At 38.4% G+C, this 26,366-nt stretch overlaps 1 protein-coding gene across 2 annotated transcripts; it reads left to right on the forward strand.

The window, feature by feature from the left end:
* Window positions 1-26: 26 nt before the first annotated feature.
* NSL1 (NSL1 component of MIS12 kinetochore complex) lies at window positions 27-25,747 on the forward strand. 2 transcript variants are annotated; one of them, XM_037164329.2, is made up of 6 exons: window positions 27-271; window positions 3,781-3,859; window positions 8,318-8,448; window positions 10,598-10,652; window positions 22,887-22,954; window positions 24,221-25,747. In XM_037164329.2, the coding sequence occupies exons 1-6, from the start codon at window positions 38-40 to the stop codon at window positions 24,497-24,499; spliced, it is 846 nt and encodes a 281-aa protein (XP_037020224.2). In that variant the 5' UTR covers window positions 27-37; the 3' UTR covers window positions 24,500-25,747. The 2 variants fall into 2 exon arrangements, with proteins under 2 accessions (XP_037020224.2, XP_053514755.1); XM_053658780.1 differs by lacking the exon at window positions 22,887-22,954 and having other exon boundaries at window positions 24,221-24,341.
* The last annotated feature ends 619 nt before the right edge of the window (window positions 25,748-26,366 follow it).

Raw genomic sequence — 26,366 nt, forward strand, 5'->3', positions numbered from 1 at the left:
CGCTCCCAGAATTCCCGCCCACAGTTCAAACTGGAAAATGGCGGGGGCTCCTGAGTTGGAGGTCCTTTCGGCTCCGGGGGATGTGGAGAGAGTAGCCGGCACAGAAGACCGGACTTCGGGCCCCGCCACTGCCCGTCAGGACTTCCGTGTGCGCTGCACCTCGAAGCGGGCCGTCATGGAATTGGTGGAACTGTGCGGCCGCTTCGTGCAACAGCTCGGGGACTCGCTGCCAGATAAGATTCGGGAGCCTGCGCTGCGAGATGCGCAGTGGGTAGGGGACCAGTAGTCACCTTCTTTACCCCGGGTCTCAAAGCTCAAGGGCCTGCGCCAGGTTTTAGCAGGGTTAACGGTGCTCCATGCTCGGGTAAAGCAGCCTGAAAAACTCGAGGGAGCGCAGCAGATATACTGTCCGCTAGGAATTATTAATTACTTAGACCAGCGCTGTCCAGTAGAAAAATACAAGGCGAGTTATGTATGTAACTTGAAATTAAAAAGCACGAGACAAATTGGTGAAATTAATTTTAATAATACACTTTTATTTGACCCACTAGGCCCAAGGTTTTGTTTCAATTTGTGATAATAGAAAAACGAACGAGGTATTTTTCCATTCCTTTGTTCGGACTTTCAAACCTAGTGTCTAAAATTTACAGCTCGTGTTCTTTCGGACTAGCCACGTTTTAAGGCCTCAGTAGTCACAGTGACTAGGGAGTGGCTCCCCCGTTGGAGTGAATAGAGAGACGCTGTGATTTCTCCAGGAAAGAATCCTGGAAGTCAGTCGGCCACCAGGCTAGCGTTTGGTCTTTCCCTTGGCCTGTTTTACAATATCTTGTAAAGAGGGTGAAAACATTTTCCCTACAAGTCTGAAGTAGATAAGGAAGCTATCTTAATTATAAACTTCTCCAAACACTGGCCCTTATAACACATTGCCCTTCCTTTAAAAAAAATATCTAGTAAAGCCTTGAAGAAGATAGGTTTTTTTGGGTTTTTTTTAGGGTATGGGAGGAGATACAACAAATTGAGGGATTAGTGCCTGTCATAAGGAAACACACAATTTATGTGTAGGAAGTTGGGTTTTTTTTTTATCTTACCATGCAGCGCACCTGTGAGTGTGAATGAGCACAGTGCAAACAATAAAAATAAAGATTAAGCTCTGGCGGCTCGGCTCAGGTGGTGTGAGCATCCTTCGTACATCAGCACGATTGTGGGTTCAATCCCTGTCAGGGCAAAAACCTAAATGGAGGGTTCAACCCCAAGTCGAGTGCAACAGGAAGCAACTGATCAAATGTTTTTCTCTCATGTAGATGTTTCTCTCATCCGCTGTCTCTAAATCAATAAACATATCCTCTGGTGAGGATTTAAAAAATAAATAAACGTTAAGTGGAGGGAGAATGAAAAAACACTCCCTGAAATGTGCTTCTGTATTCCGGTTTTGGATCTAGTGGCTCTTATTCTCTCCTTGCAAGCAAGGGAAGAATACAGACATTCTTAGTAATGTTTTTGGAGAAGATTGTTTTATTGTGTAATGATCTTAAGAGTTTACCCTTTTCTAGGAGGTGCTAAGGTAAACTACTAAGGGAATTGACTTGTGTTTATTTTAATTAAGAGAACAAATAAAAGGCAGAGGCTTTAATTATGTTGATGTATCTCTAAAACCACATAATGTAGTAATAGATTTTATTTAAAAATAGTATTGGTACAATTGTGTCAATACCATAAAGATAATTTGTTTTCTCAGATAATTCTTGAAAGTCCATATAGAAAGTAAATATTTATTTTTTTAAATTTTATTTATTTATTTTTAGAGAGGGGAAGGAGAGAAAATCTACGTGAGAGAGAAATGTCTGTCAGTTGCCACTCACCCACCCCCAGCTGGAGACCTAGCCTGCAACCCAGGCCTGTGGTCTTTGGTTTTCGGGACAACACCCAACACTGAGCCACACCAGTCAGGGCTAAAATAAAATATTTTACTTTATACAATTTTTAAAGTGTAAAATATGTAGTTTATTTTATAATTACACATTATTTTATTTATGCTTATTTTTAATTTACAAAAGTCCTCATTGTAAAAAATAGCATAACGCAAAATCTTTGAATTTTCCCTCCTGTATCCCTCTTCCTTCCTGTATGTGTCCTGACTGGGGATCAAACCCACAATCTCGGCATATTGGAACAACACTCTAACCAACTGAGCTACTTGGTCAGGGCTCCATCCCTTTACTTTTAGTCTATGTGTATCTTTCATTCTGAGGTGGCTCTCTTGTAGATTGCATATGTGTGGGTCTTGTTTTCTTATTCAGCTACATATGTCTTTTGATAGAGGCAGTTAAGCTGTTTACTAAAAGTGATGTCATTTTGTTCTTTTAACCCTGCAGAGGTTGCAGCTGATCTGAGAGATACAAACTCTTCTTAAATTGTTACATGAATCGAGTACATAGGTTCAAGGTCATGACCAGCTACACATTTGTATGTGACTAATGTTAAACCATAATGTTTAAGCCACCAGTGTGGTTATAACACATGTTTTGTAAGGGTAGGTGATATTTGATAGTAAATTGTACCTGAGAGATACTGTGAACTCCGAAGTCATTATTGGTATAATTGTTCATTTTCCATGAACTTGGAAGTCAGTGTTGTTTTTTTTCCATTTACCATTGAAAATGGCTGGAAAAATATATTCATTCAATAATCGAAGTGATGTTGAAGAACTTCAGCAAATGCTGCTGCAGATACTTCAGTGACTTTGAGTCGCTTATCAAAATATTTTTGCGAGTGTCGTGAAAAGTATTCATGCCTCAAGCACAGCAATATTGTTTGTGGTGACTAGTGCAAATATTTTGCAAGCCAACTACTAAAGAGTCTGATTAATTAATGTTAAAGACATTTTTTGGTAGTATTTTTTTAGCAATGTCCATGTTTTTGTTATTTAAAAAGAAAAATTTTTAATGTTTTTATGTTTCTTTGCTAATTTCTAGATTGTAACTGAAAATAAATTTAAAATTATGTATTTTATTATGTAAATATAATAAATACAAATTTACAGTGTTTTAAATTTTTTTTTCCACATTTCAGCATAATAGTGATGAATATGTCTTGGATATTTGCGACTTACACTGTAATTTTTTTTGACTGCGACCTCTGCGGGGTTAACTATATTTCTTCGTTTATTTGTTTTCTTCTTTCTTTTTTTCCCCCTTTTCTTCCCTTTAACATTTCTTGTAGTGCTGGTTTGGTGGTAACCAACTCCTTTAGCTTTTTCTTATCTGGGAAGCTCTTTATTTTTCCCTCAATTTTAAATGAAAGCCTTGCTGGGAAAGTAGTCTTGGTTGTAGGTCCTTGCTTTTCATCACTGAATATTTCATGCTAATCCCTTCTGGCCTGAAATATTCTGTTGAGAAATCAGCTGACAGTTTTATGGGGGCTCCCTTGTAGGTAACTATTTTTCTGTTGCTGCTTTTAGGATTCTCTCTGTCTTGAACTTTTGCCATTTTAATGATGTGTCCTGGTTTGGTGTTAGCTTTTATTTTTTATTTCATTTGAAAAGTACATGCTTTTGTTTACAAGAATATTCTAAAATTTTGGATCAAATTATAATGACTATCAGAGCAAAAGTATAGGTAGAATCAATTGAAATGGAATTGTCATTGAAAATAAGTATACTAATAGGCCAGTCTGCTACTTTTTTATATCGCCTGTCACAAATCCAAAATTATTTTGTCAAAATATTTAAATTCAGTATCAAAAATTATGTTTAGTGACTTGACTATTGTGAATTTATTGCAGACTTTCGAATCAGCCATACAAGAGAATGTCAGCATTAATGGGCAGGCATGGCAAGACGCTTCAGACGACTGTTTCAGAGGTAAGGGATTTAACTTTTGTCTTCTGTCATTAATTTCTGACTAATTCTTGTAGCTAGTTTTATGTCAAATGCTAATTTTTAATCTCCATTCTCAGTGTTACTTTAAAAAATATTTTACTGGGTGGGGGAGGAGACAACTAATCTATAAGACTACTGAAGTTGTAGCCTGAGGTAAACAGCAGAGTGGGCACCTGACCCTTTGTATTTTCTGTCTGGCACTCTCACCGAGACTTTAATCTGATTAACTTCAAAAGTACCCCTGTCATCCATTCATTGGAAAAACCTGTGGGACTATCCCCCAGATGAAGAAACAGACCCAGAGAATTACTGTGATTAATAGCTTGTGAATCAAGTGGTGGTTTCACAAGTGATCTTTAGAGAGTAAAGTACCGTAGGGCCGTGAAGTTAAACCGTGAGAGTGCCATGTCAAGAATGAGGGGTCAGTATTTTGAGAAACGTCCTTAAAAAGACAGAATACTTTCCTGGTACAAAGCAGACTTGACTGTACCTTAACCAATATTATTTACATATCTAAAGAAATCAAAGGTTTTTAAAAAAAATTGATTGATTTTAGAGGAAGGCGGGGAGAGAGAGGGGAGAGGGAAAGAAACATTGATTTGTTGTTGTACATATTTATGCCTTCATTGGTTAAATCTTTTTTTTTTAATCATCACCCAAGAATACAGTTACTGATTTTAGAGAGGATGTAGGGTGGGTAGAGAGAAAAACATCTTTGTGAGAGAGAAACATTGATCGGTTGCCATCTGTACATTGTTTCACTTATTTATGCATTTGATTGGTTGATTCTTGTATGTGCCCTGACCAGGGATTGAACTTGCAAACTTGGTGTATCTGGACAACATTACCCAGCCAGGACCAAAGTTTTAATAGAAAGAAGAATTCAGTGTATTTTCCTATTTTTCAGTAGAAAAATAATGATCAGTGTGGGGGAGAAGCAGAATTCTTTAGCAGTGCCAGGAGAAGGTCTGTCTTGACAAGAGGGCCAGAGTATCTCACCTGTTCCCATAATGAAACTACAGAGATCTGACTAGCGTAGCTTGATACCACTGTTAACTGTTCTGATTATTCAGTTGTACTCTCGAGCTGATTCCAAGTCCACTATATAGCCCTCTAAAGTTACAATTTTTCTTCTTCAAATTAAAATAATACTTTACCCAGAAGACTTCACTGTCTTCTCTTTGGGATTATTATAGGAGTGTGCAAAGTAATATAACAATTAATAAGTAATAATATAGAATGAACTCTGTTTCACATACAACTGTAAACCTACTTTTGCACACCCCTGTATAGTAGTTATCTCTTCAAAGTTACCAAGCTGTGTTTTCTGGTTTACATATTAAAACGTTAAAAACAGTAACATTGGATTTCTCAAATATGATCAGATTGATTATTAGAGGAGAGGGAGTATGTCAGAACCACCTAGAAGTATTTTCTTTTTAATCTGTTGATTTGAGAGAGAGAGAAACATTGATTTGTTGTTCCACTTACGCATTTATTGGTTGATTCTTTTATGTTCCCGAACTGGGGATTGAACGTGCAACCTTTTGTTATATTGGGATGATGCTCTAACCCACTGAGCTAACCGGCCAAGGCCTAGTGGTATTTTCAAGCTACATAGCCTTTAGTGTGCCTTTATCTGACGCTCTTTCTCTGAATTCACTTTGGAATTGCTCTATCGTTGGGTACAGACTGCCTTTAGCAATATGGTTCATCAATTTATAGATTAACAAATGATTCCCTATCAGGTTGGAGCATGCATATTTTTGTCTCCCTTTCTTCTTATAACTGAGAGAAAATAGTTATAATACTTCTACATTTTTTCATGGGCACATGATAAATACCAGACACTATGCCAGATGCTGGGAAATAGGTGCAAAGACAGTACCCTTACCATTTAGGAACTCATCATTAATGCAAAGAAATGGGCCAGGAATCAGCTATACTCTTTGGGAAGTGCAGTTTGACCTAACAGAGTTGGTTGTTAAATTAATGCGTGTAATAAGTAAGAATGCTGGACGAGAAGGAGGTAGGAAGGACGTTTAAAGTAAAGGAAACCCCATGCACAAAGGCACAAAGGAATGCTTCGTTTGGAACACGTCAGAAGTGAATTGGGAAAACTAATGGCAGGTACGGCCAGAAAGTTAAGTTGGGGCCAGATCACAGAGAGCCCTGTAGGATATGCTGAGGAGTTTGTACTTTACCTTGTAGGTAGTGGGGAACCAGTGAAGGTTTTTAAAGTAGAACTTACATGGAGAGGTTGTGCTTTGGAAAGCTCACTAGTGGCCTTGTGTGAGGATTCATGTAACAAGTATTAAGTCCAACTAAATTACTTCTTTTGAAAAATGTTATGAGAGAAAGTCATTTCTTACTTTGAAAAGTCATTCAGCCCTTCCTAAAATTTAATTTATCCATTTGAAAAGTTCAATCACTAACCTGAAAGGAATAATTGACTATTTCTTGATCAGTTAAAAAAAACAAGTCTCTCAGCTAAAACTTCTATGTGAGGAAAATGGATTGGAGAAGGGAGAAATTCACAGCAGGTTGGCCTTAGAGAGGTTATTGCAGTTATCAGCAAAAGATGAAGACCTATCCTAAGACAGCAGGAAAGGAGAGAAATAAAAAGCTGCAAGAGATGTCCAGCAGGTAGAATTAAAGGATTTGTATCTGATTCTGGTACTTAGAAAACAGTAAGTAAGCTTCACAAGGACAGAGGTTTTTGTTCATTTTGTTCACTGAGATCCTTGTATAAATGAACAAGTGAGTGAACATACAGATAATACACATTAGTGAAACCACCTTCCTGTCTGCCCCTTAGTTTCTCTGAATGGCCTTAATTTCAGGAGGATGGACCAGACACATTTAAGAATTACAATGTAAATTCCTTGAGAGCAGGAACTATATGTTTTCCTCATCACTGGGTTTCAACTTGTAGCTTGACACAAAGTAGGCATGCTCTAAATATTTGTTAAATTAGTGACTAAGCCTTCCCTGCTCAAATTGTTTATACATTTCACTTCTATGGCTGTATCATTAGGTGGCGCTAAGGAACCATTTTCCTCACATAGAAGTTTTAGCTGAGAGACTTGATTTTTTTTTTTAACTGATCGAGAAACAGTCGATTATTCCTTTCAGGTTAGTGATTGAACTTTTCAAATGGATAAATTAAATTTTAGGAAGGGCTGAATGACTTTTCAAAGTAAAAAATGACTTTCTCTCATAACATTTTTCAAAAGAAGTAATTTAGTTGGACTTAATACTTGTTACATGAATAAAAGGCTGTACCCAGTGTACCTCATTTATTACTCAGTATGTAAGTAAATGCAGATATATATCAGCAATGCCTCAAAATGTTTCAAAAGAAAATGTGTATTGTACTTTTCCCTAAAGAAGCTTCCCAGCATAGACTTTGACACAGCAGGACACTTGCTTTCAGACCAGGGAAGCTGACAACCTAGCACTTTAGTATTTAACTACTTAGTATTTATTATTCCTTAAAATGATTTTCAGAATAATGTTGATATATCACCTATATTCATTTTATCTGGGGCGCTTAATATCTGGACCCCATTCCAGAGACCTACTGAATCAAAATTTCTGCTCTTTTGACAAGTTCCTTAAATTCATTCTGCTAAAGTTTGAGAATCTCTGTTTAAAAACATAGGAAATCAGCCAATAAAATGGTTTTAGCTAAATGAAGTCACTATATCTTTTACTTTTTTCTACCATTTATCCAGTTTCACCTATTTCATATCCAGCTACTCTATTTACTCTTATATCACAGTTTTGTTTAAGCACATAAAAAAAATAAAAATAAAAACTTCTTAGCATCCGTGGCATTAAATGCTCTTTACAGTCTAGTTCTTTTATCATCCTTCTTTCCTTATACTTTATCCTGCAGCCATTTAGAACTTTTTTGGTTTCCAAAGACTCTATGATCTTGCAAATACTGTTTCCTCTGCCTGAAATGCTTATCCCTATCTTTTTTTTTTTTTTAACCTCTTTTTATGGAGTGGATTTATACTTACATTCTAAGTCCCAGCCCAAATATTACTTCGTCTTTAGTCTTAAATTCCACAGGCAGAGTTAGTGTTCCAGTGTTCTGTGTCCTGGTAGCATTTTGTTAACACACTTGTTGCATTTGTCAAGTTGCTCTGCAGTTATCTGTCTGCTTCTTGCGGTGAACTGTGAGCTCTCAGAGAACAGGGGTCACGTTTAGTTCATCTTCGAATTTCTCTCATTTCAGCCTGGCTTGCCACAGGTGCTTAGTAATTGATTATTCAATGCATAAATGAATCAGTCACCAAAGTGGGACCATCCATTAACTTGCCATATTTGTTTTCCTTAATTATTTTGTGTTTTCCAAAGTTAGTTATTCACATTATATTTTCATATATAATAAAGAAATATGTTTTAAGGAATTTTTTTCTCTTAAAATAGATTCTGATATTAAAGAACTTGAAGATCGGTTTGATGAAATCATAGTAGATTTAGCCACAAAACGCAAGCAGTATCCCAGAAAGATCCTTGAATGTGTCATAAAAATTATAAAAGCAAAACAAGAAATTCTGGTAAGATGATTTATCTTTAAAGTAGTGAATTTTATGTTATATCTGTTTTAACTGCAATAAAAAATTAAAGTATAAGATCCGTGTAGAGATAAATCATTTCATTTTATCCTTTCTGCCTTAATTACTACTGTTTGTCTCTTGTAAGACTTTTTCCTGTTCTAAATCACACTAGGTTTTTGTTGTTGTTTTCTCTTGTTTTTGTTTTATTTTCTGACCATAAGTTTATTCAACACAAAATAACCCCTCTATCTTAACTGAGGTGGTTGACCATGCCCACCACCAGGTCCTCCTTTTACATTGGAATCCGGCTGCTGACCCAGCCCCAGCTTCTGGTCAGCACCCGGGGCACAGCGCTCTGTCTGCAGGTGTCTCTGTCCACTTCCCCTCCTGTGTGTCCTGCAGGGCCCTCGCCCTCCAGACCTTCAGAGTCTTAGGCCTGCTGTAGTGCAGTGTGGCAGGCGTGATCTCGGGGCAGATGGAGGTAACCGCAGAGATACTGGATGCCCTTGTTGGTAAGGTACCTGCAGAAGTGTCTCTGTGAAGGAAACAGCTGCTGTGCTAGGGCCTGAGTTCAAAAGGAAGGGGCGTGCCCACACTGGGATTTGAACACAATTGACACTAATGTAGAATTTGAAGATGGAAGACTGACAATGACTATATGATTCTGAGAGCAGGAAGGAAAAAGAAATGTATCTTTTAAGGCTTTTCTTTTTATTTGGCATTTGTGTTTGGCACATTATTCGTGTATGATTATACATTTTGGAAGATGCTTTAGTTAAATCGGTGACGAAAATTGAGTACCCTTTCATATACTGAAATTTGCTTTATGAATCGTGCGTTATTTGTTCAGCTCCCAAAATCATGACGAGGTGAGAGTAGGTTTGCTGGGAGTAGCTTTGCCTGGGCAGGGAGAAATAGCTGCTCTTTTATATTGTGATATACTGTTTGCTCTTAGGTTTTCAAATGAGCATGCTTCACACATAAATCTTTTGATTGCTTTCCTTTGAGGAATCGTTTTAGATAGTAAAGGCAGGTAAAGGCTTTATCTAAAATATTTTAGTGATTCAATGAGAAAGATATTTATGAGCAGAATCTTTCCTTTTTTTCTTCTGTAGCAATCTTCAAAGAAATACCCTAATTTCTCAATCCCCTTTTTAAAGTTGTCTTAGAAAGAACATTCAACGCATGTTTATATTTTAGTGTCTCCCTTCCTGTTAACTACCACTTTCTCCGTGAAGAACACCTAGTAATCAGTATTGCATAGACTAAAGTTGGCAGTCTTAGGTGAGGTACTGCTGTGGAAAGTTAAAAAGTGGTGCAAAATGGATGGCGTGAAGGTACCGAAGGCAGCTTTTTAGAAAACCTTTTGGCTCTAGCTAGCTTTGGGCAAGAGTAAGGAGGAACGTTTCCTGTTCCCTTTTGTCCAAGCTGTGGGTCCTGTCCCCACAGGTCTGCTGCTGGAGACCTGGGCACCACAGGGTGTGCAGGCGCTGCTGTGCTGGCATGGGGCGGCCACTTTAAAGAGTTTATGGGAATAGGAGTCTGAGTTCCAAACACTTTTCTTAAAATGAACTTTTGGTGCCCTGGTGTAGCTCAGTGGATGAGCGCGGGCCTGCAAACCAAGGGATCGAGGTTCGATTCCCAGTCAGGGCACATGCCTGGGTTGTGGACCAGTTCCCAGCAGGGGACCTATGAGAGCCCCCCCCCCCCGCCCCGTACATTGATATTTCTCTCCCTCTCTTCTTCCCTTCCCCTCTAAAGATAAATAAATAGAATCTTTTAAAAAATGAACTTTTGGAAAACAATTCATAATTTGGAGACTACCTAGTACTTGAAATACAAAATTTAGTCTCTGTGCCTTTAATTTGCTTGATTACTTTTCTCCTTAAAATTTTTTATGGTGCAGTTTCTTCGTGTATACAGTAGGTGGCAATACTGTAAAAGTTATAATTCAGACTTAGATTTGACTGATCTTTTCTTCATTTCCCCTCCATTCCCTACAGATTACAGGATTTAATTTTTGTTTATTTTTGATTTTTTGCTAACGAATGGTACTGCTAATAATATATTTGCTTACATTAGCTGAAGAAAATGCTTACATGAGACTTTAAGTAGTGAAACTAAATCTGTTTTAATTTATATTGTTTAGAAGCAGTACCACCCTGTTGTACACCCATTGGACCTAAAATCCGACCCCGATCCAGGTGAGTCTGTTACAAAACGAAGCATCGACTTGTAATTTGTGAGTTCCTGATACTCTTTTAAAGGTGTCAGCATCCTGGGTGTCTTCTCTTTGGTGCTTTAACTCACTCCCAGTCATCGTGTGTAGCTCCTCACTAAGGGTTCTGAAAACCTGCTGACTCGGAATCTGTAGGAGTAGGACCCGGGAATCTGGACTTTTATAAAGCGTTCTCCTGACCTAGGCTCGTATAACCCCTTCCGGTCTCCAACTCCTGTGACGTGCCCTGCTGTCCGACTGCTGTTATACAGTCCACTCTGTGCATTACAGCCGAAGTTACACGATCCAAGTGCGCATGGGGTCACGCCCCAGTGTGATAACCTCTATTGGTTTGTTATCCTTTATGAAATGAAATCCACCAAAAATACAATGTCGAACTTCAGGAGAAATAAACACATTTGTTATGCCTTTGAATTCAATTCTGTTTCCATTTAGATATGTCCTCTAAAAAGAGATCAAATTGATACAAAATTATTTAAATCCAGAAACAGAATTGGCATTGCTAAAAATGTGGATCATAATGTTTTTAAATGGCTCCATTCTTGCATTTAAAAATTTGTAACTGTTTTCCTAAGAAACTTTTTAGAATTTGCTTGGCACTCCAATGTACTGTTTCTGAGTATTAGCAAAACAGTTACGATCTTGGTTTATCTGTAAAGGACATTTATATGCATGGCTTTGAGTACCTTACTTTGATTGCATTCTGAGCTACTTCCTGACGGCTCCCACACTCCACCCCCACGCCCTCTCCAGATCTCCCAGACTAATGGAATACACCGAGAGGGGTAGGTACAAGTATACAGATATTCTGAAATAGCTTAAAGTCACATCATTCATTGTGTTTGAAATAAAAATTGACATAGAACCTAGTGCTTAATTGTCATGGTTCACTGAAAAGGGATAGCTGCCAAAATGCAGTAGTTGAAACATACTTGTTTAGTTCTGAATAAAATAAAAATAAGAATCAAAACTTGTGATATCATAATATACTCAAATATTATAATTTCTAGATACAGCTAATTCTCATTTAAGAACTTTAATAACCTTTTTATCTTAGAAGGAAAACAAATTTACTTAAATGATTCATTGAAGGTCTATGATTTTATTTCTACCATTCCAGGTATGCAGTATTAGAAAAAATCTCTGCATAATATGATTCTGACTGCAGGGGTGAGCAAAGGAATAATCAGAACTATCTTTTGGACAAATTTTGAAGAGATTTTGTCATGCATTTTCATAATGTTTATAAGCTTAGAACCACATCAGCTCATTAAGCCCAGCAAAATTAGCTTGCAGTTTTATTGCTGTATATCCTTGGACAAGTCATTTCAAGCATTAGTTTCTTTATGACAAATTCTAGATATGGAGCCTGATGCTTTAGTTATGAATACCAGCTGTGTCATTAAATATTACAGAGATGTCCTGCCCACTTTTTTGAGGTTGTGTTATGAATCACATGAGATAAGGGACTCTGTAGACTGTACCTAAAATACATACGTAGTAGCTAGTAGAGAAATGCTGTTTAATAATAACTCTGGTGTACATTTTATCCCATGTACAATGATGTGTTCATAACACTGTGTAGCTTGTGATGCATCTAACTGGTAAAATCACATGAAATTAATTAAAATGGCTTAGGAATGTGGAAAGCATAAATTGATATGGGACCTAAAAATCTAAATGAGCTGCATGAGGAAACTTATTGGAACTTCTTGAAAGTTTCTTTTTGTTATTAGACTGTTAAGTGATATCAATGTTTTTGAAAGCTGACACTTGAAGTGTTGGTTTCCAAACCTAAACAGTCCTCCCTCGGTATCTGTGGTGGGGGATTGGTTCCAGGACCCCCACGGATATCAAATCCACAGATGCTTAAGTCTCATATAAAATAGCATAGTATTTGCATATAATCTACCTGCATCCTCCTATGTAGTATAAGTCATCTCTGAATTACTTATACCCAATACAACGTAAATGCTATGTAAATAGTTATACTATATTGTCTAGGAAATAATGACAAGGAAAACTGTTCAGCACAGATTCAACCATCATATCGTAACTACATTGTACATGTCAGCAACAATGTAACATTTTGTTCACATTTGGTTGAATCCATGGATGTAGAACCCGTGGATAGGGAGGGCCAACTGTGCCTAGGCAGTGTATATAGTATTGGTTTGGCATAGTTGTGTTAGGAACCTTAGGAGATACAGAGGTAAAACAGACGGATTCTCCCCATAAAGAGCTATGTCTGAGTGGAAGAAATAAGAGATGAACATAAAACAGGATTCTTTTGTGCCCTCCAACTAGTTCCTTTCCCAGTCTTCTCCATCTGATAAAATGGCAACATCGTGTACATGCGGCTTTAGCCAGAAGTTGACCTTGAGTTTTTTTCTCCTGTGCTTCTTATATCGGCCTATCAATAAATTCTATAAATCATTTCCTTGAAATATAATCTTAATGTACTTCATCTCATTATTATCACCTGTAGTCTAGGTCACCATTACTCTTAAGTGGATTTCTAAACATGCTTTCTAGAAGGTCTTCCTGTTTCACTCTTGCTCTCTTCCATTCCATTGCTTAGCCATCAGGCACAGTCGATTTAAACATTTGTTTTGCAAATATTTCAGACATACAGAAAAAATATACAATACCACATAATCACATCTTGGTACCTACTACTCATATTTGACAAGGGCTATTCGCGTTTTGCCAGATTTGCTTCAGACCTTTTTAGAAACTAAAACGTATGGTTACAGTTGGAACTTCCAACTGTAGCCCTCCACCATCCTGTTCCACTCCCTCTTCAGAGCTAACCACTGTCCTCGGGCCGAGTGAATCCTTATTCCCTATTCTTGCTCTTGTGCTTTAACTTCATAGATACGTATCCATAGACAGTGTGTGGCATCTGTTTTTAAGCTTTATATAGATTGTATCATACCATTCTGCAACTTATATTTCCCCTCAACAATATATACATACACAGCTGTCTGTTCATTTAGCTTGGACAGTAGTACTCAGGAGTGTGAATATACCACCATCGATCCATTCCCCTTCTGTTGGATGCTTAGATTGTTGTTGGGCTTTTAGCATTCAGTTTTGTTTTGTTTATGCTGTTATAGCCAGTATTACAATGACTGTTCTTATCTCTGTCTTCTTGTGTAGTGTAAATATGCCACAGATGTTCTGGGGTAGATTTCTGGAAGCAGAACTTCTAGGTAATAGGACTTGATTCTGTTCAGCTTTATTATTCCTCCAGAGTGGTGGTATTAGTTTGCATTCCCACCAGCAGTGTTTAAAAGTTTTGCTTACCCACGTTTTGCCAGCAATTGAATTGTTTCTTTCTCCGTCCATATACATACATACATACGTACATATGTATGTACATATGTACATACGTACGTACATACAGGGGCGGGCAAAAGTAGGTTTACAGTTTTTATATGGAAAAAGATATGCCGGTTGTGATCATTACAGTAGCTTTATTAACTCAGACAAATGCCATTCACAACTATGTATATGGACACGTATACCATATTCCACACACACACACACACACACACACACACACACACACACACGGGGGAACTCAAAAAAACAGAATGATCTTCTGGGCTCCAAAGGGTAACCCAGGCTTCCCTAGCTAGGAGAGTGTTCTAGGAACTCGTCTGTGTCAGGGCACCAGCTGGCTTCAGAGAATTTTTTTGGACTCTCATTGTGTTTTCCCATTTCATGATAGGTGATTTATGAGCACACCTGCCCACACCGTGCTGAGTGTTCAGCAGTTTTTGACCAAAATGCCCCATGACCCTTGTGCCCCACCCTCCCTGTTCACTTGATCTTGCCCTGAGTGACCTTTTGGTTTCCCTGGATGAAAATAGTCCTAAAGGTAAACATTTTGCTGATGTGGAAGAGGTGAAACAAAAAACAGCAGCACTAAAGGCATCAAAATCGATGAGTTCAATAACTGTTTTGAGCGGTGGAAAAAATGTTTCAATAGATACACTGCATCAAATGGAGAGTACTTTGAGGGTGACTGAAATTTAAACATTTAAGAATAAATACACAGTTCTTTAAAATTCTGGGCTTCTTCGGGGGCCCCCTCAATAATATATATATTTAAAGTGAGGTTGAGCATCCTTCCCCTGTTGTTTTGACCCTACAGTTTTCTTCTGGGAATTGCCTACTTATAGCCTTTGTCCATTTTTCTGCGGGGTGGTTTGAACTTTTCTCATTCATCTCTAAGGGTCCTACACTCAGTCACACCACACATACCCACATGCACACACATTCTAGACGTTAATCCTTCGGTTACCAGCACTGCAAAGATTTGCTCTCAAGTTTTGGCTCGGCTTTCAACTTGATTCGCGCTGACTCCATAGTATTAATGTACACCATATGCAGATCTTGAGTCTGTCTGAAGTTTTAAACACTGTGAGGACATGATCCGATTTCTGCCGCACCAGTAGCCAGTTGCCTCAGCCTTGTTTATGGAGCAGTCCGTCCGTCTTTTCTCCACGTGCTGTAATGTCGCTCTCTAATACACGGGGGTTCTTTATATTTTGGGGTTTGTTTCTGGCCTCTCTTTAATTTTGTTAGTTGATATGGTTTCTCTGCAGCATTGTCACAATTTCTAAGTTACTGTAGTTTTATGAGAACTCTTGATATCTTGCAATTTCTTCAAAATTTCATTGCCTGTTCTTGGCCTTTTATTGTGTTGTAGGAATTGTTAGGGTCAACTTGTTAAATTGCATGAAAAATCTCAGTGGGATTTGATTGAAATCGTATTTAATTTATAGATTTTTATAGATTAATGTGGAGAGAAGTACCATCTATTTTCAAATTTTATATAAAATTTACAGTACAGGTGTTTACAATATGGGTGTTCCCATTTGCGAACATGCGATGTCCCGTTCTGAGTTTTTCACAGTGTCCTTCAGTTGTGCCTTATTGGCAGGTGCAGTCCAGGACAGTTGTCGGCGCACTCCCTGCTGACTGTGCTGGGGACGGTGCTGCACAGTTGGGGGCGGCTGCGATCGCCGTTCTGTGGTGCGTGTGGGGGTGTGTAAAGCATGTGATGAAGGTGGTCGTATGAAAAAATAGTGTTCCGTAGGTTTCCCTATGTAGTAGACTTTGCACATTTTTTATGTTCCTAAATACCTTACCTTTTTGTAGCTGTTATCAGTGGTAACATTTTAGGGTTTGGAGAAGAGGTCAGCTTAGTGTTTAGAACACCACTGAATTTACTTGCTGAACTCTGGTGGTTTATCTAATTTCAGTTAGATGCCCTTAGATGTAGATAAATCATGTGCAAGTAGTGATGGGATTTGTCTTTTTCTAACTTTACACATTTTTTTGGCTAGTTACATTGGCCAGAACCTCTAATATAATGTCGAATGATAGTGGTGGTAGTGATCATAATATTTTTAAATTATAAAAAATGTTTAATTTTATTGAATACTTTTGTATCAACTGGGATTATATATTCAACCAACTTTACTGAGGTATACTTTATATGTAATAAAATACATCCATTTTAAGTGTACAGTTTGAGTTTTGACAAATGTATGTAACAATGTAACCATAGCCACAGTTCAGACACAGAACATTTCCCCTCGTCCGTGAAGTTCCCTTGTGTCTCCAGGTCGCAGGCTTTCTGGCTCCGATGCTGAGAGTGTGGTAAACTGGCACCGACGGGTTTTTCTGATAGTGATCTTTGCATTCATAGAGCAAACCCCAGTTTCTCATTAGTGCATTTTTCCTTTCATACACTGTTGAAATAAACTGCCTACTCAGCTTTTAGTATATTTACCTGTTGTATATTTGCATCTGTAGACACACACACACAAAATGATGATGTTTTAAAGCATACTGTCCCTTTCCAGTTTTGTCGTCGAGGTGATGCTATATTCATAAACAGTTTGTAAGCATAGAGGTTATTTAATTTTTGAAGAGTGGATAAGATTCATCTATAAAACAGTCTAAGCCTAATGTATGTGTGTGGGGGGGTGATATTTGACTTAATTGATTTAGTGTACTTTTTCATTTTCTGGTTCATAGAAACTTAAATTTTGTATATGATTTGGGATATGCTTTGTACATTTTCTGTATTTAGCCAATGACATTTGGGACAAAGGTAGAGAGTTTATGAAGTTTCAAATCAACTTGACTAAAAGTCCAAGAGACTTTTAAAAACACAAGTCAGCTTTCATTCCTCTCTTAAAATTTTAAAATATATAATAAACTTCACACTTCTTAGCATTCCCTTACATGATCTGGCTCCCACCTGCCTCTCTGAATTCATGTCAGGAACTTCCTTTTTGCTCTACCCACCCTAATTACAATAGCCTCTCCTCGGTTCTCTATCATAACTTGTTTATTTCTTTAATAGCATTTGTTACACTGTGTAAGTACTCTTGTGTTCCCTTGTTTATGGTCTCACAAAACTGAGGTCCATTGGCGTTCTTACTGGAGTCTGCATTATCGTAGCCAGCATGTAGCACCTTGCTCAATAAATGCTGAATGACTGTTCTTCATCCACGCATTCATTATGTTCATTGAATGTCTACATGCACCAGAACTGTTCTCAACGTGGAGGGTGTAGCAGTCAGTGGCCAACACAGACAAGGTCCTTGCCCTGTGGGTTGTACATTCTTGTGGGAGCAGAAAAGGATAAACAGATCTAAAAATAAATAAGTAACATCAGTGCTAGGGTGATGTGTTTAGGTATGGGAAACACTTTTCTGAGGAAGTAACAAGAAGGAGTTTATCTTGTGACAAGAGGAAGAGCTTTTCAATTAGAAGAGCTAGAACAAGGTTCCTAAGTCAAGAATGGGCTTGAATATTTATGGAACAAAAAACCACTGAGGCTGTAGGGGAGGGACAGTGGGAAAGAGCACTGCAGGATAAGGGTAGAGGCTTGGCTGTGGCAGGGAAACACAGCGAGGAGTTTGAAAGTCTTGGGTGTCTTCAGCAGTGAGGGAGCTGGTGAGGTGCGGGTGGGAGTGGACGCAGAGGGTTACGTACCTGCTGCCTAGCAGGTGTGTTCAACAGATCTGTTGAAGTTGGAGCGCAGGGTTATCTTCCCCTGCCCAGTGTTTGGTTTCACTGTTACCAGCTGTGCTGCTTTGCAGTTCACAGTTCTTACTGTGCCTTTAGCTGCTCCTTTGGAGACCACTGTAAGCCATACATCCTGTGCTACACATGCTTGCTCATGCGTGCCCATAAAATACATTGGATATAAGAAGGAACTTCTTCACTAGTGCTTTTTTGGTGAATTCCTGAATTTGTGCAGGCTTTTGGAAGTTCATGTGTCCTAGTTTAGTCAGTGCAGTGACCTGAAAGCAAAACTAGGTTGATTACTTAATCTTTCATTTCCACTTTTTCATTTCCCTGTCTTTTACAAAGCCAGCGACTAGGGAAGGCCGTGTCCTCAAGGGTGTCTAACTTCCACATTTTTAAGAGCAAACTTTATTTTTAATATCCTTGCATCAACCTTCTGATGAGCTGTCTACCTACTAATGAGTTTTCACAATCTTTTGTGATTCTGTTAATAAAACTAATAGTTGCTTGCATATTATCTTTTTTAAAATATTCTTTGAAATTAATCAAAGAGACTCCCTTCTTCTCCCAGGCCTCCACTAAACATGTAGCGATGACAAGGAGCTATTTTCTCTTTCTCTGCAGTAGACTTGATGATACTTCCAATTCTTTTGCTGACCCTACAGGCAGAGGACTGAAGAGTTAGTTCCTCTTCTTGCCTAATAATGCCAATTTGCTTAAGCCGCTGCCAGCACTTTAACAGGTAGCCACCCACTTACAAACGGCTGTGTTTCAAGAATTCGTATTTAATCCGAGCTTTGGAATTTGGAATGTATTTCCCCTGAAAAACATTTACGAATGGTATTATAAATAGGTATGTTTTTAGGCTACCCTTTAATGACCTATTTAACCTATAATATCGCTGAATACGTGTATTGTGAAAAATATTAGGAAAATCACATTTTAGGTGCACCTTAGTTCTACTACATGTTTAATAGGGTTTGGGAGAGTAGTTTGGATCCCAAACACCTCTGTTTATGAGGAGAGGGTGAACAGCAGTGCCGTGAAGGCATCCCCATCGAGCCTGGGCAGAGAAAGCCATTGGGCTGGGTCTGCAGGGCGTCCCCTCCACCTCCTGCACGGCAGGACTGTCATCCGCATGCCAGACCATTCTTCAGTCACATGTTTGTGTACCAGGGGTGCCTACATGCTCTTACTGGCTACAAACATAGTCTTGAGGGAGAGTAAAAAGCTTACATGTATTGAAATTTCCTAAGCAGATGTTAATGTTGGAAATGCTTTTATGATGCATTTATACGTAACATAGTCACATACTTAGTTTTCTCCCCTTTGTATATATTTTTAAAAAATCTTTGTGTTTGGTTTTGTTCCTAAAATTATTGGTTCTTTTTAGTTTTCAATGAAAGGAATTTAATTCACTTAACTTAAAGGTACTGTAACATTAATAGTTAAAATAGATTTAACTATAGAATTGTTCTATTATTAATTCTTTACTAGGCATAATCTATTTCTATTTCAAGAGGTTTTCATTATCTTGGAGCTAATTTTTGACCATTTTTAACTCATGAATGTAGTATGATTTTTGGCAAAGTGATATTTTGCAGTTACTTACAGAATATACAAGAGCAAGTGCTTGGGATTGTGGGAAGTGTGGTTCTAATGCTCTTCAATTCTGCGTGCATTTTTCAGCTCTCTCAGCAGGTCTCCTTATCTGTAAAAGGAAGCTGATGAAACCTGCTTGCCTCACAGGGTTGCTAAAGGGATTGCATAAGATTGATGGGCATGAGTGCCAGCTCGCACTGCTGGAAGAATGGCCCGTCGGGGTCAAGTAGGGAAGTTCGGGCCATTGTGTTTCTCTTCCCTGAACTCTCTCTGTCTTTTCATAACCAAGCTTCTCAATAGAATAATCTACACTCATGAGCTTCACTTTTCATCTCTCACTTTGTCAGAAAGTCCCCCAATAGTATTTAGTTTGAGTATGTAGACTGATCATTGCTCGTTTGATGTTCGCTTTGTGCTGTTGTGTCCGTCAGTAATTTTTTCCCAAACACTTCAGCAGAACTGCAAAATTCCTCTCTCTGCAGTAAACACTTCAGGTTATCCATCAAATCCATTTGTACAACCTTTTCCTCTCTCCTGAGACACTCCCCTGGAGCCCTTTGTCCTCCTGTTCTAATCTGGCCTGGCCACGCTCTGGGCCCGGTGCTCAGCGTGTATCCTGTCTGCTCCTGTCCGCATCACCCTGGGAATTTCCTTTACTTCTCTTCTGTTTTGAATCACGTTTCCTGGTTCCTGTGTTTTCTTCTTTCTTGATTTATTCCCTTGTTTTGGTGTAGCACTTCCTCCACTGCCCCACTTTCTATGCCCCTTCCCCGTCCCACCCCCACCTCCCCAGCCTCCAGCACCTAATCCTTTTCAGGCAACTCCCTGTAACACCTCTGAAGCTTCTGCTCTCCATTCGGTCCCCCTGACGGATTGACCTCACCCTCCTTTGTGCCTGCACAGCGCCCTCTATCGAAGCTGGTCTAGCATACCTATGCAGCACCTGCTTTACATGCCAGGCATTATGTTCAACACTAGGGAGTCCAAGGTTAAGAGAATGAGCTTCTTGTTCCCAAGGAAGTTCTGAAACATAAGTAACACCTTGGTTCTCACTGGGGGCTGGGGGCAGTATTGCCCTCTAGTGGCCGTTTTGAAAAAGTGGGAGTTGAAAAGTTGGTTACCACAGTAAGCGGCGGGGGTGGAGGGGGTACACCCAGGACAGGAACACTGAATTTATTATATGTGCAGCACAACTTTAGAATGTTCCACCAGGCGTTCATGTGTGAAAATCTCTAATTGTTCAAGCCTGAGGCCTAATTCCTTTTACACACAAACCCATACTACCCCTGGCACTTTTTACATCGCCATTGCTTATGCAGTAGATGGAGAACAGCTATTGTTGTCCATCAGTGTGAGTTCATAGAGGGTTTTTTAAGTAGCATGTGTTTATAAAAAATGTAGGAGACCTTGGGTGATAGATTGTTTTGTAAATCATGCAATAACAAGGAAGAATGTGATTGCCTTGTTCTATAATAAAAGTAAGACAACTTTCTAGAGTAAATGTTTTAAAGCATTTCATTCTGTGTGTGCGTGTGTGCATTGGGGTATAACGCACAGTGCACAGCTCGACTTGTTCACCACACACACACACACAAACACGGGGAACTGCCACCTTGCTGTCCGGTGCCCAGTCTGCACAGTCGGGGAACGCGGGGTGAGCATATTTTTAAACAGTATGTTAGTTTGATTTTCAAGTAATGTGCCCATTGAATTTTCATGTGTATGCTAATTACAATTCTGAAAATATAGGGCAACTGTGGGCTTGGATAGGAGAAAATGGTTTTTTTTTTTTTCTAACCTCAAACTGAAAGTTAGCATTTCCTTCCATCGTGAATGATGCAGGAAACTGTGGCAGTGCTGCCAGTGGCACGACCTGTGGCTTTTTTTTGCTACTAGAAGCCGCAGATATTTTCAATTTCCCTTGTTCTAGATACCTCACAGTGTTGTTTGTGCTCGGTATTTTCATATTATGGTAAACAGTGGAACTGCCACTCGATGCTGTTATTTAAGTCATCAGTAAAGGAACATATATATCACCTGTACAATTTTTAAGTAACTTTTTAAAAATTTTATTTTAAAACATTCTGACATCCTAGAGTAAGCAAAACTAATAATGTGCAGTGATAGAAGTCATTCAAATCATTGTTTCTTAAGGACAAGAGTGACTGGGAGAGGGGAATGAGAGAACTTTCTGGAGTGATAGAAATGTCCATGTCCTGGTGTGTACTTGTCAAAGGTGACTAAATGTTAAGCTTAAGGTACACACTTCACTGTATGTAAATTATACCTCAATTAAAAAAACAAATACCTCATTAACAGTATTCTGAGAAGGGGTCCATAGGCTTCACCAAATTTCCAAAGGAGTTTCTGGTGACAAATAATTCAAACCCTTTTCTCAAGGCCGTTGTGTTACCTTTCTCTCCTTTGAGTGCCGTCTTCTTCTCAGGTGCTTTTTTTCTATTCATTTTCTTTTTTTCTAAAACTATTCTCACTCTTTTGAGCTAAAGAGAGCCCAAAAAGAAAAACAGCAGCTATGAAAACCATTCTTTTCTTGGCTTACTTGCCAGTCTTTTGAAGCTGACACAGCAGTAGTCCTAACGTAATTATGTACTTGCTCTTAGACTTTAAGTAATTCTAATGAATTAGAATTACTTTCCTAAAAACTAATTTGTAGACAGTTTCATAATGGTATGATTTTTCACATTTCCAATTTCTCCTGGAGTTTTAGTAGGATTTTTATCCCTTTATCATTGAATATACAGTTCTGTTATAAAGTAGCCATGAACATTTATAAGAGATTGGAAGAAAAGAAAATGTTTTTGGAATTAGAAAAGCATCAAGGAAGTAAGGGAAGAAAAATTAATACTACTGACAATGTATTCCAGAGATTTCATTTAGGTATTTTAAAAAATATTTTATTTATTTATTTTTTAGAGAGGGAGAGAAACAGCAATGTGTGAGAGCAACACTGATTGGTTGCCTCTTGCAGCCCAGGCACGTGCCCTGACTGGGAATCGAACCAGAGGTTCACAGGCAGATGCTGAATCCACTGAGCCACACCAGCCAGGGGTCATTTAGGTATTTTTGATGTAGTGTGATTACAAATTCTAAGCCCAACTATGTTTCATAAAATTCAGAATAGTACAACTATCAAACATCAGCCTATTTTTATTTTGAAGTGTGAGGATAGTGCTTGCAGTTGCTCAGCGTAGTGGCAGATGATACACAAAATGAGCGGGCTGCCTTCTGGGGGCGCGCGCTGTTTCGGCTGCTCGGTGCAGCGCCTGCTGTCTGTCGCTTAGGCATATGCATAACTCCTGATTTTCCTCTACTGTTTACTCTGTGTTTTTACAGTCTTTTCATATCCCCAGTGAAATTCGACAGGACACTTGTTTCAAGAGATGTCCAACTAGGCTAAGAAAGACTGAGCCGAGGCGGGCAGTCCTGACAGGCATTTAACTAGGATGCGTCTGCATGGCCTTTTTGACTTGTTATCAGATTGTGAAAAACCTAAACGCTGTTGGCGGTTTCTTTGCAGCCTCTCGTGTGGACAGTCTGAAATGCAGAGGAGAAACAGTGGCTAAGGAAATCAGTCAAGCCATGAAGGTAAAAGCTACGTGCTAAAACGTAAAATGGACAAAGTGTGTAGCTGGGTATTTAACAACCACATGTGTTTTAGTCTTTTGAATTAGGAATTCTTGGTAGTTTTAAAAGTAGATCTTTAATGAATTACATGAACCAATCTTTAATTAAGAGCAGTAACATTCAGAATAACTACCGTTTATTAGGTACCTACTATGTACCAGTATCGTGCCTGGCTTCTTTAAAGGTTGGTTATATTTTTGAGTTCTGAGAGTTAAACAACTCAGGTGCTAATACCAGCTAACAGTTGGTGAGCATTTAGTGTGGGCCAGGTACCTTCTGACTGCTTTACATGTATTAGCTCATTGAATCCTTCCAGTGACCTGTGAGATAGGTGATGCTGTTACCCTGTTTTCCAGACGAGGAAATGGGGGCACAGAGAGGCGAATTCGATTGCCCAGGGAAATAGCTAGGATTTAAACCCTGGTTCTTTGACGCCGGCGCCTGTACTCTTAGCCACTGTATTATACAGCATGTCAAATTGGAGTTGTATTATTACAAAATTGTTTGTATTTTTGGCATTATTTTATATAAATGGGAAAACATTTCTAGTATATGCAGATTACCTTTAATCTCCTTCATAATCTCCCCTGTTCTTAAAATTGTTATAATGTTCTTTTGTGGTTTGTATTGATGCCATGATTTTCTCATAGTGTATTCCTAACCAAGAGTTGACAGGCTAGGTTGGGCCAGGCTAAAATCCAGCCGAGTACTTCTTTTTTGGAAATAAAACTTTGTCGGAATACAGCCATGTCTATTCATTTACTTATTGTCTATTGTCTGTGACTTCTTTACATTACAGTGAAAGAGCTGAATAATTGTGACAGAGATATAAGCCCCTGAGATTCTAAAATATTTGTAAGGCCCTTTACAGAAAAATGTGCCGATCATTGTTCTTGATGATTAAGATTTCTGAAATACTTTTCTAAAATGTGGAATTTCAGACATTAAATACTTAGCTCTGAAATCCTGTTACCTCCTGCTCTGCTGAAGTTTTCTTTTACTACCAGGAATTTGAAGGAATAGAACGTATCTTTTTAGTCTTAGCTTTTAGTTAAAATTCTTAAAACTCAGATTTAAAGGTAAAGTTCAATATCCACTACCCCAAAAACTGTGTCTTAGACAAAGCTGTGTCCTGAAGAATGAAAGTGCTAGAGTGTTGTGTTCTTTCTTGTGTGTTTGTGTTTCAATGATTAACGTTGACTGTTGCTTTTTGTTTGCTTTTTGAAGTCCTTGCCTGCATTAATTGAACAAGGAGATGGATTTTCCCAAGTATTAAAGATGCAGCCTATTATCCAGCTCCAGAGAATCCACCAAGAAGTCTTTTCCAGTTGTTACAGGAAGCCAGATGTTGAATCTGAGAGCTTTATAACACAAATAGAAACCACACCAACAGAGACTGCTACCAGGAAAACTAGTAACATGGTGCTGAAAAGAAAGCAAACTAAAGACTGCCCCCAGCGAAAATGGTATCCATTGCGGCCAAAGAGGATTAATCTTAACACATAAGCTGTTTCTGTTTACCTAGGAGTTGAAATTAGGCACTATCAACATTTAGTTTAAAGTCTGATGCCTAGACAGGACTTCATTAAAAAGCAAGGAAGTAACTCTTTAGTGATTTCTTTATACAAACATGGTTGTGGTTGCTCTGTTCAGGGGTATGATGTAATATCATATCTCTTCAACATTTTATCTATAGTGGATGAAAAGCATGGTTTTAAAGTACTGGCACGAAGCCCATCAGTGGGTATGAACAGTGCAATCTCCTACTGCCCTTAAATGCCATCGATGCGTGGCTGCTTTACAGCTCGTACGGAATTTCACGCGTGACACGTGCCGTCGGGTTTCGGATGCATTGCTTTCTTAAAAAGGAGCTGTGTAACAGTTGTCCTCCTGCGAGTGCTGAACGGATCGCCGGTTCTGCTGGGAGCACGTGCGGGATATTTTTTTGTCTGTCTGTTTTCAATGCAATTTGTTTTATCAAATTAATGTACAAATGACAAGACTGGCTTTCACTTTGTCACCCCAGTTCAGCTAATTCAGATCTGTGGGATCAGTTTTAGGGTTTTGTTTTTGTTTCGCTCTAAGATAAGACAACTATTATTTGTGCAAGACTTTCTCTCAAATAAAAATTGGCGTGTAGCCATATTTTTTGTCCACACTTTGGTTTTCCATAGGCCTTTTAACTTTTAAACATAATTTGACTTGGGAAAAACAGGGTTTTTTTTTTAAAAAATGGATTTCTCATTATTTTTTCGTACATGATTCTAGTTGAGAAATACATCAGAATAATACGTTAACCAATTGTCCTGTGGAACAAATGTAGATGCAATCATACTGAGCCGTTTCATGTTTAAGGATGTGTGTATATCAAGGATATAATCATTGGTAGAAGTCTGCAGGAGCTGTGGTGCCCATGCTTCTAACATTCGACAGTTTCTTAAAGCTCTCAATGTGTCTCTTACTCACATTGATGTAATGTAGCCAGAGCCACCTAACTTGTCAGCTTCCCTCTTTGATGACTATGCCCTCATTCGTTTGCAAAAGAATATACTATAATCATGAGGTTGGAAAAGCTGTACTTCTTGTGTTCATTATGTCTTAATAATCATAAATGTCAAAATGTAACAGAAAGCCTATCTCAGTGAGGAAAACTTACATAGCTTCTTTATTGCATTCTGTATTTTGACATTACAATATGAGATCTGTATATCTGTGTAAAGTAGTTTGTTTTTTATTAAAATAACATGCATTGACTGAAGTCTCAATACCGTGTCTTTTTAAGACTTGTCTTGGGCATCCTTGAGCTCAGCTTTAGTTGGATGGTGTCGGCACCTTGCATTCCAGAACGTACTAAGTTTCATTTTAAAATTGTTTTGAGACTAAAGAATTTTTGCTATTCTAAGACTACTACAGAATTTTGCTTTTTCATAGTATAAAATTCTGTATGAGTCATTTCATTCCAAAAGCCTGCAAACAAGAGAATTATTAATTCTTCTAGACTGGACAACTGCATTGTGATTATAAAAGAAAGTGTTTCCCTTTTTAAAGTGATACATATTGAGATATGTGTTGTTTAATGGACTTGATGTTTTGGATTTTCTCTGAAATATGTCAGCAAAGAAAAAAAGAGGAAAAGGAATAGCTTAAGCAAATGTGGCAAAAATCTCGATAATGTTGGATCTGTGTGTTGCGTATATTCTTTCCAGTCTTGTGTTTATTTGGAAATTTTTGTAGTAAAAAAAAAAAGTTTAAAAAACCCTTTTTTTTTTTTTTAAGTTTGTTTTATTTTCAAACCCCCAGGCAGACCTGAAACTCAAACCCCCTTGGAAAGCTCATGTTTCACTCCCCAGTGAAACCCCAGGCTGTCGAGCGA

Source organism: Artibeus jamaicensis, unplaced genomic scaffold (genome assembly GCF_021234435.1).
Source record: "Artibeus jamaicensis isolate MK-2021 breed Jamaican fruit bat unplaced genomic scaffold, CSHL_Jam_final contig_2170, whole genome shotgun sequence".
NCBI classification, from domain to species: domain Eukaryota; kingdom Metazoa; phylum Chordata; class Mammalia; order Chiroptera; family Phyllostomidae; genus Artibeus; species Artibeus jamaicensis.

What these genes read in the sequence shown, in the direction of transcription:
- NSL1 (XM_037164329.2), top strand. Translation starts at nt 38, where the DNA reads ATGGCGGGGGCTCCTGAGTTGGAGGTCCTTTCGGCTCCGGGGGATGTG. An exon ending in TTCAGACGACTGTTTCAGAG is followed by an intron (nt 3,860 to 8,317) that starts GTAAGGGATTTA and finishes CTCTTAAAATAG; the next exon opens with ATTCTGATATTAAAGAACTT. An exon ending in AAATCAGTCAAGCCATGAAG is followed by an intron (nt 22,955 to 24,220) that starts GTAAAAGCTACG and finishes TGCTTTTTGAAG; the next exon opens with TCCTTGCCTGCATTAATTGA.